General features: G+C 48.9%; 5 protein-coding genes across 5 annotated transcripts; 3 read left to right on the top strand and 2 right to left on the bottom strand.

The window, feature by feature from the left end:
* Positions 1-2,127: 2,127 nt before the first annotated feature.
* FSUBG_8136 (endo-polygalacturonase 6) lies at positions 2,128-3,224 on the bottom strand (the record flags this gene model as incomplete). Its single annotated transcript, XM_036686514.1, has 2 exons — positions 2,128-2,406; positions 2,457-3,224. The coding sequence occupies 2 exons, from the start codon at positions 3,222-3,224 to the stop codon at positions 2,128-2,130; spliced, it is 1,047 nt and encodes a 348-aa protein (XP_036536405.1).
* Positions 3,225-4,355: 1,131 nt separating this feature from the next.
* On the top strand, positions 4,356-6,668 carry FSUBG_8135 (conidial development fluffy; the record flags this gene model as incomplete). The annotated part of the gene is made up of 6 exons (XM_036686513.1): positions 4,356-4,493; positions 4,589-5,281; positions 5,335-5,657; positions 5,716-6,039; positions 6,089-6,385; positions 6,581-6,668. 6 exons carry the CDS (start codon positions 4,356-4,358, stop codon positions 6,666-6,668), a joined length of 1,863 nt encoding a protein of 620 aa, XP_036536404.1.
* Positions 6,669-7,102: 434 nt separating this feature from the next.
* Positions 7,103-8,133, top strand: FSUBG_8134 (heterokaryon incompatibility 6 OR allele; the record flags this gene model as incomplete). The annotated part of the gene is made up of 3 exons (XM_036686512.1): positions 7,103-7,235; positions 7,282-7,572; positions 7,631-8,133. 3 exons carry the CDS (start codon positions 7,103-7,105, stop codon positions 8,131-8,133), a joined length of 927 nt encoding a protein of 308 aa, XP_036536403.1.
* Positions 8,134-8,439: 306 nt separating this feature from the next.
* On the top strand, positions 8,440-9,551 carry FSUBG_8133 (arsenic resistance; the record flags this gene model as incomplete). The annotated part of the gene is made up of 3 exons (XM_036686511.1): positions 8,440-8,867; positions 8,923-9,121; positions 9,174-9,551. 3 exons carry the CDS (start codon positions 8,440-8,442, stop codon positions 9,549-9,551), a joined length of 1,005 nt encoding a protein of 334 aa, XP_036536402.1.
* A 440-nt stretch (positions 9,552-9,991) lies between these two features.
* On the bottom strand, positions 9,992-11,800 carry FSUBG_8132 (tetracycline resistance (probable transport); the record flags this gene model as incomplete). Its single annotated transcript, XM_036686510.1, has 2 exons — positions 9,992-10,276; positions 10,331-11,800. The coding sequence occupies 2 exons, from the start codon at positions 11,798-11,800 to the stop codon at positions 9,992-9,994; spliced, it is 1,755 nt and encodes a 584-aa protein (XP_036536401.1).
* Between the last annotated feature and the right edge of the window lie 1,012 nt (positions 11,801-12,812).

Below are 12,812 nucleotides of genomic sequence, written 5' to 3'. Positions count from 1 at the left end.
CTCTCGACGACAGTGGAGCTAGTGTCCACGACTGAGGAAGTTTCTACAGTGGAAATAGTAGTAGTAATGGCTAACTGTAGATGATCCCGTGCTGCTCTCGACAATAGTAGAGCTTAGTTCTGTGCCTGAGCTTGCTGAGATTGCAGTAGTGGAGGAGCCGTCTGTAGTGGTAGGTTCATCAATACAATTAGAGGTCAATTCTTTAGCTGAAGAGACCTCTAGAGTTGAAATAGCAGCAGTAGTAGTGGCGCCTTCTGTGACAGTTGATATTCTAGTGCTACTCTCGACAACAGCAGAGCTTGGTTCCGTAGCTGATGTTGTTGGAAGTGTAGTAGTAGCATATTCTTCTATGGTGGTGGATTTTTCAGTACTACTTTCAGTCATCTCAGAGCTCAGAGCTCCGGTTGAAGAGGTCTCTGTAGTCAAAACAGCGAAAGCGGTAGTGCCCTCCGAGAATGTTGCTGCCTGCGTGTGGCTTTCAATGACAGTAGAGCTTAGCTCTGTTGTAGCTGAAACCGCAGTAGTCGTAGCGTCTTCTGTTACTGTGGTTGGCTCCACGGTACTCTAGATAAGAGAAGACATCAGGTCTATACTTGAGGGGGCCAGCATATTTGAAATAACAGGAGCAGATTGATGCCTAAAGCTTATGACGCCTCCACGAGACATATCAAGCCAACACACTGAAAAATCCCATTTAACTTTAGCTGTATAACAGGAGCAGATCTAGTAGTAGTTTTCTCTAACACAGTTCACGTCCCACTAGTGCTCTCAGACCGGTCGGTAGTAAAGATCAAGAAACCAATAGAGGGAATGTCAATCCTTGAGAGGCCAGCCTCAGTACTTGTTGCCTTGGCGGAAAAGGACGCAGTCTCTATCATATTCAGGGTATCAGTCATCCTGAGTCTAGGGTTACATGGAACGGCCTTAGAGCCGTTCAGTAGGAGAGCTACTATGAAAGCAGTCATAATGGTCTTGGCCCTCATTTTCGACAGTAATGGCCGTATTCATACATGTAAGACAACGAAAAGCAACAACCAAAAGGACAAAATAGAATATGAGACGGAGATAACTCCAGTTTATTATTTGCACCAAGAAAAATAAGCACACTCGCTCAAAGAAGCGTCCAGATCATATCATGTTGAGATTTTGCTCTGGTGGTACTAAACTATTGGCAATAGTCAGCTTAGCAACAATCATAGCACCACTTTCAAGAGGAAATGATAGGGGAAGATCCAGCTTCCAATTCAGTTTAAATTAATACTGGCCTGTTTATATCAACAGAGTAAGGTTATTAACATACTTGAAGGGCTCCAAAAAGGGCTATTCTATCGGCGTTGGTCAAGTTTATATCTCACTTCAACACCCAACGTCATTCTCTATAGCCTGCCAGGATTCTCTAGTATCTCTGCCACACAACTAGAATTTAAACCAACCATTGTTGATTACTATTTACATCATGAGCTGTGTCAACCTGCACTGGCAGGGTGTATCTCATGGTTGAGCGGATTCTGAAGTTAGCCCATGGCAACGAGCAAGAAGATGGTCAGAAACCGGTTACATTGTCAGAATCTATAGATTCTGTTGAGCCGGTTCGGAATGTAAGAGGACGGCAATATTTGTAGTTGTCACAACTGTGAGATTGCCAAAACTATGAATACGGACTGGTTTAGTTGATGTGCATGGCAGTAGAGTTATGAGCAAGTACCGTGAATGCGTCCCTAAGTTCTCTCTCCTGATTCAAGCACTCAGCCACAAGTCTTAACTGCAAACAACACATCTAACTCACATTAGACATTATGAATGTGTCCTTATACTAGCAGTTGACGAAAATTCAAGTTCCTAGGGCTAATGAATATATAGTCCTAGCATTCTCCCACCGAGACAATCCCTTCTATACTAGTGGTCTACGGCGTTATGTCTGCTCGGAACTTCATGCATAGATTGTATTGTCGCGCGAAAGCTGCTAAAGCGAATTGGCCGTAAAAAGCCTCACGAATACATGACAGTATCACAGAACAGCCAGGGTTACAAATATTCCCAGAAATCCTGGTTCATTATTAACTTTTCATTATATGATTCTATATAACCCAACCCAATTTATACAATTCATCATCATATCGCATTAATTTATTTGAGCTTGAGGACAGCCTTGCCGAAGTTCTTGCCCTGGAGCATACCAATGAAACCCTCGGCGGCGTTGTCAATGCCCTCGGTAACATAAAGCTTGGCCTTGACACTGCCGTCAGCGAGCCACTTCTGGAGGTTCTCCTGGTGCTCCTTGTAGTAGGCAGGGCCAAAGGCGGGGTTTCCGACGAGGAAACCCTCCATCTTGATTTGCTTGGCGATAAGGTTGATAAGACCCTTGACACCTTGGCGCTGGTCGGCGGGGGTGTTGTACTCGGAGATCTAAAGTTGTTAGTCATATGATATTGAAAAAGGTGAAGGAGTTGGCTTACCAGACCGCAGACGGGAACACGGCCACCGACATTGAGGTTGTCGAGAGCAGCCTCGAGATGATCGCCACCGACGTTCTCGAAGTAAATGTCGATACCGTTGGGGGCAAGACGAGGAAGAGCGTCCTTGGGGCTCTCCTTTTTGTAGTTGAAGCCAGCATCGAAACCAAGCTCCTTGGTGATGAAGTCAAGCTTAGCATCATCACCAACGGAACCAATAACAGTGAGACCCTCGCGCTTAGCAATCTGACCAACGATCTGGCCAACAGCACCAGCAGCAGAGCTAATGAAGATAGTCTCGCCCTTCTTAGGCTTACCGATCTGGTGCAGACCAGACCAGGCGGTGAGACCAGGCATGCCCAGAGGACCGAGGAAAAGACCAAGGTCAAGGTTGTGAGGGTTCTGGACCTTTCTCAGGTTGACCTTGGGAAGGGAGTCCTTCTCAATGCGAACGTATTCGGCGATGGGGAGGTAGGCGGTGATGAGATCGCCCTCGGAGTAGTCAGAGGTGTCGCTCTTGATGATCTTGCCAAGAGTGCCGTTGACGATGGGGTCGTTGATCTCGAAGGCGGGAGCGTAAGACTTGACTGTTGTGTCGCGCATCTTTCCGCGGAGGTAGGGATCGAAAGAGGCATATTGAAGCTCGACGATGACACCGCCTTGAGGAGCAGACTCGATATCGATGGGGCGGTCCTCAGTGACGAGATGCTCACCGGCCACGGGGAGACCAGTGGGGATCTTTTTGTAAACGAGAGTCTTGTTCTGTGTCATGTTGGCGGTATGTGAAGTGTTGTGTGAGAAGAGTGTAATGTGAGATGAGATAGAAGTGTATGAGATGAGAATAAAGGGTATACAAGATGAAAGATGAAGTTATGATAGAATATGAGAAAATGAACGACGTCACTGCAACTTTTATAAGACACGGTGCATCAAGTACCGAAGCCACGTCAAAGTGGCGCTGGCATTATACCGAGGCTCACTGGAGCTTGATTTGTAAGGGACAAAAAGCATTGAGAATTTATTCGACAACTAAAACGTCACAGCGCGGGAACGGTCCACATACACGGTGATGTTTCCCAAAGCGGTAATGACCTCATGAATGATGCCATTGAGGTTGAATTTACATCAGCCAATCTACAAGCTGAGGGTGAGTGAGATCTTAAAGAAAGGTGTGTTTATGTTACATGCCGAGGTTTGTTATGTATGCCTTGGCCAATGCAGTAAGATTCTTATCACTTCTACTGTCAGTGAGAATCGTAGTGAGGATTGAGAATAAGACGGAAACGGGAGCGGGGTGCAGGGTGGATGCCCGGATAATTGGCTGAGAATGGACCTGATGCGCTGAACCTCGGTCGGCGTCTCCGTTTCTTTTGGTTGGTCGTGGAATCAAACAGTAGAATTCTTTACAGGCTTCTAGCGCTGTCTATCGTTAAGCAGGGCTCGAGTTTTCGCATTAACGCCGAGTGCTTTCCGGTCTGTTCGCTTCCTCACCGTTATTGAAAAACTGGAGAGAGACGAAAAGTCTGAGGCTGCTGAGTAATGAAACAAGAGTCATGCCCAGTGTCAAACTTGCAAACACTCGAGTCAAGTCATGGTGGCGATATTCGACGTGGCAGTAAACTCTAACAATATTCCAACAACCAATCTAATACCGAATCAACACTCCCGAAGCCCTCAGACATCTGTTTTCGTGATAGCTTCAATCATATCACGCATTTACCCTAATGCATTCCACGCATCAAAGTATAACCGAAACCCGAAAGCTTATTCCTTGCTCTATTTTCATAATCGCATCACCCCACCAGAATATCCAACCGTCCGCGATAAACCTCCCCCGCTAAACTTAGCAGCTTGAAAAACCATAATGACTCGGAAGTCAACCAGGCACGGTGTGACTGAACCATGCAAGGAAACTACAGGAAGATCCAGCCGGCTCCGAGAGACGACGCCGATGAGATCGACCGCAAGTTCCGCGTGGCCAAACGCAAGCGCCAGCATGTCAGGATAGCCTGTAATCCCTGCCGCGATAAGAAACGCGCTGTGAGTCACTTACTGTGTACCGACTCACAATGCCCATGTCAACTAATAGAAGCGAAACAATAAAGTGCAATGGTATAGAACCGACCTGTGATCAGTGTCAAACACGCAGTCTGGCGTGTATCTACCGCGTACCCCCCAAAACAGTTGACTCAACAATCAAGATTCAAAAACAGCTTGATACCCTGCAGCACAGCTTCAATCAATACGCGGATATAGTAGAGCAGCTCAAGACACTGCCGGAGACAGATGCGCTCAAGCTTCTGCAGAGGCTAAGATCCCCGGCGGATGTGAATCGGGCTTTTACGTCGTTGCAGGGGAGTGTACATACCAGGATGCGGCTGTCGAATCACAGGACGGCGCAGGCTATACTGCCGACTACGAGTTCAAGGGTTGAGTTTGAACTCACAGCTTTGCACGGCATTGTCTACCCGACGCTGGTGCCGATTGATATAACGGCTCTGGGGATATCGCCTCTAGAAATGCCAGCGCTTCCTGCGGCGCAAACGGAGACTTCAGTGCACAAGATATCGCCGGCGAGTCCTGTCGTTCTTTCGTCGGATCGGTTTCGTCCGCTTTGCGATAGTCGGCTGGAGGAGATTGACATTTCGTACTGGACAAAGGTTCCGATCAGCAATGAAACTGCCGCGGCGATGATCTCGCTGTTTCTGGAGACGGACCAGACGATCGTGGGGTTTATCGATGCTGATTTATTCGTCGAGAGTCTTGTGGAGCGAAAACTGCAGTTCTGCTCCACGTTTCTCGTCAGCGCGATATTATACGTTGCTTGTGTGGGTGAATTCCAATCCTCAACAAGTACACTCTGAACTGACTCGAATGGCAGCATGCATATACAGCTTCGGATTTGAAATCCGTAGCCCTTGGTCGTCTTTGCTTCCAAGAAACGGAAAGGCTCTTTCGCGCTGAGGGCTCGTTCGACGACCTCATCACCCTCGCGGCCATCAACACCTTCAGCCTCGCCTGTCGCTTCCATGGACATGAGACGCTAGCCAAAGAACTGGTTTCTGCTGCTCGCCACATGGGAAGGAGACTTGGCTTGTACAGTGTGCCGCTGGATAGTCCGTCATCGCTGGCGTTCCAGGAGTTGCCTGATGACTCGGTCCGGATGACCGCACATGTTGCCTGGGGCACTTACAATTGGTTAACGTAAGTGAGTCATCAAAATGGTCTATTCGACATTTTCTGAGAGTTTCATTCAACACAGGATCCATGTTCTGTACTTTCACGATGAGAGTATAGCGATACCGCCTGCTCTACCAATACCTGGACACGAGCGACATGATGACATGTGGCCTCAACATCCGCTGCCTCAATACATGGGCTCCTCATTCACCAAGCTGTGCGAGTACTTCACTGTGATCCAGGAGATAGCCGTGGTATACTCCATAGGGGACGGGAAACCTGTCGCCGATCATGTCCCCATTGCCTTCGCAGAGGCCAAGTACCAGAAAATCTTAGCCTGGGCGGATTCTCTGGGTAAAGACATGGCATGGGATCAAAACAGCCAAGAGCACGTCATGTTATTCCAGTGAGTCTACAAATCCCTTCTTGAGGTATTCCGCTAACTCGATACTCAGTATGTGGTTCCACTGCGCAGTCCTGGATATCTTTCGTCCCTTCGTCCACGGCGGCCAGAAAAACTACATCCTCAAATCCTTCTCCTCCCAGGACAGCACCCCCGAAACCATCTTCTCCGCCTCCCTGAACCAACTAAAACGACTCGCCCTACTCTACCGCACGCAGCAGATGCCCAATAGCTATATGCCCTACATCAACATATCCCTGATCCACATCGCCAACACAATCTGCAGAGAAACAAACGACCCCACAGCCAAGTATTACTTTATCATGTGTATACGCTACTGGCAGCACTTGTATGTAGGATATCCCATATTTGGGGGAATAGCACAGGCGTTCTTGACAATGGCGATAAATAATGGGTTGATCACGAACAGAGAGGCCAAGAGGCTGATGGCGGAGGTTAACGGCCAGGGGGGGCATCATTGGTCGGAAAATGAAGGAATCTCAACGAGTTTGATTGTGGATTTTGACTTGGCTATGACGAATAGGGACGAGGCTGATGTCCAGGCTGTTGCGCAGAAGTTTGAGGAGGTGGCGCTGTTTGATGAGTTTGCGGTGTACAAGAAGGAGGATTAGACAAGCATTTGTTTAAGGAGCGTTTTAGGAGTTATTATACCCTTGTATAGCTTATGGTGTGTATGCTGAGATGCAAACTCGAGATCATATCGCTTTATATAGTTCTTAGTCTCTTCCCTTTATAATACCCTAAGGCTTACAGTAGGATTTATTGGTTATCATCAAAGCTTCTAGGTAATGTAGATATTTCCACTTCGGAGCTTGAATGAGTTGTTGTTTGTACAGTTGCAGATGCGGCTGAGACAAGCACGTGAGGAATGAATTCCGAATCAGGCCGCCGCTTCCTAATTTCCAAAGCGCGTGGCTGTGTTTGTATGAACATCGACCGACTTGGCTTACATGACGCTCTGGCCTGATGTATACTCCAACCCCCATTGCCATTCTAAGACTATGTCATTTTCTGCATTGAATCAACAGTCATTCACCATGATACGATGTGGTCTTCATTGACACGGAAAGGCTACGTGCCGCTTTTATCCCTCAACTCCAGAACACTACGTGCTACATCCCCAAGACGACGACCTCATGGTCCTTTTGACAGTCTATTACTTACCTTCTGCTTTGGCCGTATGTCTCCCGTCCATAGTATCGAGCTTTACTGACTAGGCTCCAGGTAGACTGTCATACAAATACGATACAAGATTAGGTCGAGACTGCATCCGAATCTTTACTCTTGATCCCGGAAACAAGTGCGATGAGCTCCGTGGTACATTGCAGACACATTTGCTCAATGCAGCACCCAAGTACGAAGCTCTCAGATATGTATGGGGCCCTCGCAAACAGACCAAGTCCATCAAATATAACGGTCAAGACTTCAGCATCACCGACAGTCTCGACACAGCTCTTAGACGGCTAAGGCTGTCCGGAAAACCACGTCACAACTCGTCTAACCGACGAGGCATATGTCAATACTTTCATAGCCTTTGCCCTGCAATTTATCATCCAAGCTCACGTATCCCAAGACGACAGAGAACCCGATCAGAGGAGATACCTTGAGCTCGTGAGGCTCGCCGCAGAAGCTATTCCTCTCCCGGTAGAGCCATGTTGGACATCACCCGAGGATTTCGAGTTCTTGGAAAGAATGCTCAAAGCTCTTTATCCGCATGATCTACCAGTTGTGGCGGCTGATTTGGAAATGCTCAGCAGGGTCGACTGTGATTTTGTCATGGGGCCGCAGCGATTCGAAGAGTTGGTTCAAGCTTCTCATGACAGCAAGATGTTTGTTATGGAAACGGGTTATGTTGGTTTCGGACCGCGCTGCATGAGGCCTGGAGATATAGTCTGTGTTCTGTTCGGAGGCAGGACGCCATATGTCATAAGACCAACAGCGGTTGCAGACGAGTACTTGTTTCTTGGGCCAGCTTATGTACATGGCCTTATGGACGGTGAGGCTATTGATGCTTGGGAGAAAGGCAAGTGGACCGAAAACCAAGATATTCAGGAAAGACTGTTCAAACTATTGTAAAGAGCAATAATTCAACACACGGCATGATTGTTTCTTCTTCCATACACCAAAATTGTTAACAAGACAAGCTAAGCAAGGGTATCTATGTAGTTGAGGTTAGGACCTTGTCATACCCGAGCAATGATTGGTCACTCAACAGAATTGGGTGATTCGGGGGCCTGTCATGCCCGGGAGATGATTGATCAGGCCCTGACTTGGCACTTGGACCCTTGAAAAGTCTGACGTAGAGCGAACCTGTCAAAAGGCCTAATTATTAGTTGATACTGCATCGTGTCTGAAAAGTAACCCTAGAAATTTGCAGTCAAAATGGCTCTCCCTCGTCACTCTCTTCGACTTTGCACTTGTACTGCCAACTTTCAACTCTTCAAAACTTCTAAAACTCCATTTATTCGCCGTCGCTTTACGACTAGTTACACAAATTTATTCTTTCACCCTTATTCTCTTAAGATGAATGGCCACGGCGATCTAAACAACTCCCACGCCGGGAGGACTACGGTCCAATTGACTCCCGACCCAGCTCACGCCTATCGGTCCCTCGCCATTGACCCTTCCGATGACATTTCTGAAATTCGAGAGACATACCGTCCGTTTATTCTTAATGACAAGTACATAAAGGATGATTGGGTTGCAGAATTGGAGCTGAGCACAGTTATCCAAATGGTTCAGTCCGAGATTCTCGGTAGAGGCCTAGATCGTCTCCGTATCCTGGTCCTCTACGGTAGTCTGCGGAGTCGGTAGGTGATCTTCCTCAGGCTTGGAAGCTGAATCTTAAGCTCATCTTCCCTCCAGATCATATTCCCGCTTGCTCGCCTTCGAAGCTGCCCGAATCCTCCATCGCTTGGGCTGCGATGTTCGAGTCTACGACCCAGCCGGCCTCCCTCAAAAAGACGATGTTCAACACAATCACCCTAAAGTTCAGGAGCTCCGCGAGTTGAGCAAATGGAGTGATGGTCACGTTTGGATAAGCCCAGAGCAACATGGAAACTTGGTAAGCCCTCAAGGATCCAGCAACTGATGATAAACGCCTAACGCGAGAGCAGACTGGCATCTTCAAACAACAAATCGACTGGATCCCCCTCTCAACCGGCTCAGTCCGTCCAACCCAAGGTCGAACCCTCGCCATCGCCCAAGTCAGCGGCGGCTCGCAATCATTCAACTCGGTCAACTCATTACGGATTCTCGGACGTTGGATGAGAATGTTTACGATACCGAACCAGAGTTCTGTGCCCAAGGCTTATACACAGTTTACATCTGAAGAGGAGGGAAGTCGTATGCTGCCCAGTGGAAATCGTGATCGCCTTGTAGATTGTATGGAAGAGCTTGTGAAGTATACGATTGTAATGAGGCCGCATTTTGACCTGTTTGGGGATCGGTTCAGTGAGAGGGAGGAGAGGAGGGCGAAGGAGGTGGTAAAATAGAAGACATAAAGATACCATGCATGTTGGAGAAATAGATACAGTGAACAGTTCTTGGATGAGACGAAAATGTAGCAGATAGTCAAGGAGATTTCGCTGGGCTGAACGAGGCAGGCCTTGACATGTCGTACCAAAACTCAATTACGACAAGACGGGAACAACAGGTATCAAGATATACAAACTATGGCGGGCTCACTCCGCCAGCTCAATACAAGCAGCAATATCCAACTCTATCTATCAACTGTACAGCGGTAAATCCCAAGGTTACGCCTTCATCATTGCTTCGTCGCTCAACTCTCAAAAGCAGCCCCAGCCCTTGTCTGTTCTCCAATACGCCCGGACAATCCGTCAAAATGACCATGTCCCATATGCACCCCACCAACCCAATGCTAAATGCCCATCCGTTATATTGTATTTTGTGTTGTTGTCTTGTCGCAGTGGGCTCACGCGGCGTCGGCCTCCTGCTCGGCAAGGTTCTCATCTGAGCCTTGCCAATCGTCGCTCTCAAGGCCGTCGCGGCGGATGAAGAGAGATGAGACCCAACCCAAAATGGCCAGACCTCCAAAGATGCTCCAAGCCAATGCCTCGCCCTTAGGTCGAATGTTGATGGACAGACTGAAGAGACCGCCCGACACGAAGGGGCCGAAGCTGCGGCCGAGAGCGGAGAGGGTTTGCGCCATGCCATTGAGGCTACCAAGGCTGGAGTGCGATGGAGCAGAGTTGGTGATCTAGTAATGTTAGCGAGAGCGAATGTGAATGACGGGTAACGTTGGAGGACTCACCAAAAGCATGACACTAGACAGGCCGCCCACGGCGCACAGGTTCTTCAAGATCAATACAACACCAAGCTCAATGTACAGCCACATCTTGCCACTTCCCAGGCCAAACAAAGGCTTGCTATCGGCGTAGCCAACCCACGGCATGAGTAGCATGCTGATACCCAGTCCGAGAAGCGAGATTTGGTAGGTGCCGAGATTACCCAATCTGACCTTGAGCGCTTGGAAGAGGAAGGCCTGGAAAATGCAGCTTGCCAAACCTGCAATGCTCAGACTGATGCCAATCTTACTGGGCAACAAGTCGCGGCCGGCAGGTGGTGGTGTAGCGGCAAAGATTGGGTACAAGCTGTTGAAGGAGATGTTGGAGAGTTGGAAAACGAGATACGTGAACAGAATGAGGATCGTGGTTCGGCTGAGGTCTTTCCATGCGGACATTGCCGGATCCACCTTGTTATCGCTATCGTCGTCGCCATTCTCGGTCTCTTCGTCATCGTCATCGGATTCGAGCGCTCGTCCGGAGGAAAGAAGAGGCTGGTTCTGGGATTGGGATCGAGGCCAGCGCGCGCTCCAAGATGCTCGTCGAGGCGGAGGCGTGGGTGAAGAGAACCAGGAAATAATCCTATCGACCCAGGCGGGCTTCTCAAAGTTGACTTCAGTCTTGTCCAACGTCTCTTCGAACCAGATGCTGACCACCACCACGCTGAGAGCGAGGAGACCGGCAGACAGAATGTTGGGGGCAAGATAAGGGTATTCTTTGCCCATCCTGCCGACAAGAATGCCGCCCAGTGCAGGTCCGGTGATGCTACCAAGGGAGTAGATGACGGGCAGGTATGTGAAAGCGCGGCTCTGGTTGGAGCGGTCCGTGACTTCTCCCAGTACCGTCGGAACACACGCGGCATTTCCATTGAGAAGACCCATTGCTACATGGACAACAACGATCTGCCAGTATTCCTTGCAGAAGCCAAAGACGCAGAAACACCCCATCAAAGCGGTCGTACCCATGATCAGAACTGGCTTACGTCCAATGACATCCGAGGCATATCCCCAGAGGAAGTTGGTCGACAGCTGCGCCAATGCGAAAGAGCTCGCAAGGATTCCGACATATAAGCCGGCCTCGTCATCAGGAATGCCGGGCATATTGAGTACCATTTCAGGTAAATACGGCGATATCGAGTTCAGCGCGGTCTGCTCCGCAAGGGAGAGAAACGCCAACAGCAGCAACTGTCGCACAGGCAAGGGCGTCTCTTCGTGGTCGTCATCATCTTCGGAATCGCTTCCATTCGACGGAGCGTACGGTTGTTCGAGAGGTGTCTTGGGAGGAGTGGTAGGAAAAGTCTGGTATCGATGAGACTGTCGTCGCAGGGAGCTCAGTGTAGGGATCGGCGCGCCAGCATGGAATGAACCAGACGAGGCTGTTCGATTGACAGCCATGACCCTGGCGGCGGCGTTCGAGGAGTTATTTCGTGAGGGCGCCATGATGAACAATTCGTTGCAGTCCAAAGGCCTCTACAGACCTTGAGAAAGTTTAGGAGGATGATCACCTCTCAAGCTTTAGAGGATCGAGTCGAGAGAGTGGTGACGTAGGATGTGCGTAGCGGATCTGGAGATATTTATTTGGCGGGGCTGACACGCGCCACGATGAGAACAAGGCTCTAGCTTGGCATTTGCTTAAGAGTCAATCAAGCCTTGATGAGGTATCCAAGATGATCGACCAACCTTCAATTGAGCTGAGACATCAATGTTGGATTGCTTGCAGTTGATTGATGGCCCGAATATCGGCCGATCGGTCTTTTCTGGGCAGGTGCAGGAAGAAAAGATGCAGGTGATTGTTGTTCCTCCTCGTGAGCCTGTCGCAAGGTACGATCGCTGATGTAATTATGGGGCCACGGCGATCAGCATCCAATTAATCATCGCACCGGGCGGCTTACTCCGGCAAAAGCCAAAAGAAGCTTATCCAAGTTTGTGAGTATTGGCATCGCTCTGTTGAAGATTCGATCGAGATCTTGGTTGCACGTGCTTGCATGCCTTTGGGGAACCCGAAGATATGATGCAATTTGAGGTTGCGGAAGAGATCGATCAAACGCATGGGTGCCTACCCTGTATAACAAGAAGATGAACTGACAAACTATCCACCTTCAATTCACTGCGGATACCAAACGTGCTGGTCGGTGATTTGTCATTGTCTGGAAGGCATTTTACGGTATTCCATTGATGTGACAGTTGCCAACACGGAAGAACTGATCAGTCGCAGTACGTTGCCTGCCACCAACCATGCTCAAAACATGACCTGGTGTTCATCAAACGGACCATGCACTACAATATGAATCTCATGTGAGACTATGAAGGACTTTTACCAACCATTGGGAACGCGAGGCTCTGTTTCTCTGTCTGTCTGATATGAGGGTCGATGCTACCGTCAGTAATGTGAGACAAGATCTCCCTTGCTGTTGGACAATCCACCTGTCGCATTGCTTCATGAGCCCCATTA

This window comes from Fusarium subglutinans (assembly GCF_013396075.1).
Source record: "Fusarium subglutinans strain NRRL 66333 chromosome Unknown NRRL66333_c0000108, whole genome shotgun sequence".
In the NCBI taxonomy this organism is placed as follows: domain Eukaryota; kingdom Fungi; phylum Ascomycota; class Sordariomycetes; order Hypocreales; family Nectriaceae; genus Fusarium; species Fusarium subglutinans.
This window is presented reverse-complemented; position numbering and strand designations above follow the sequence as displayed.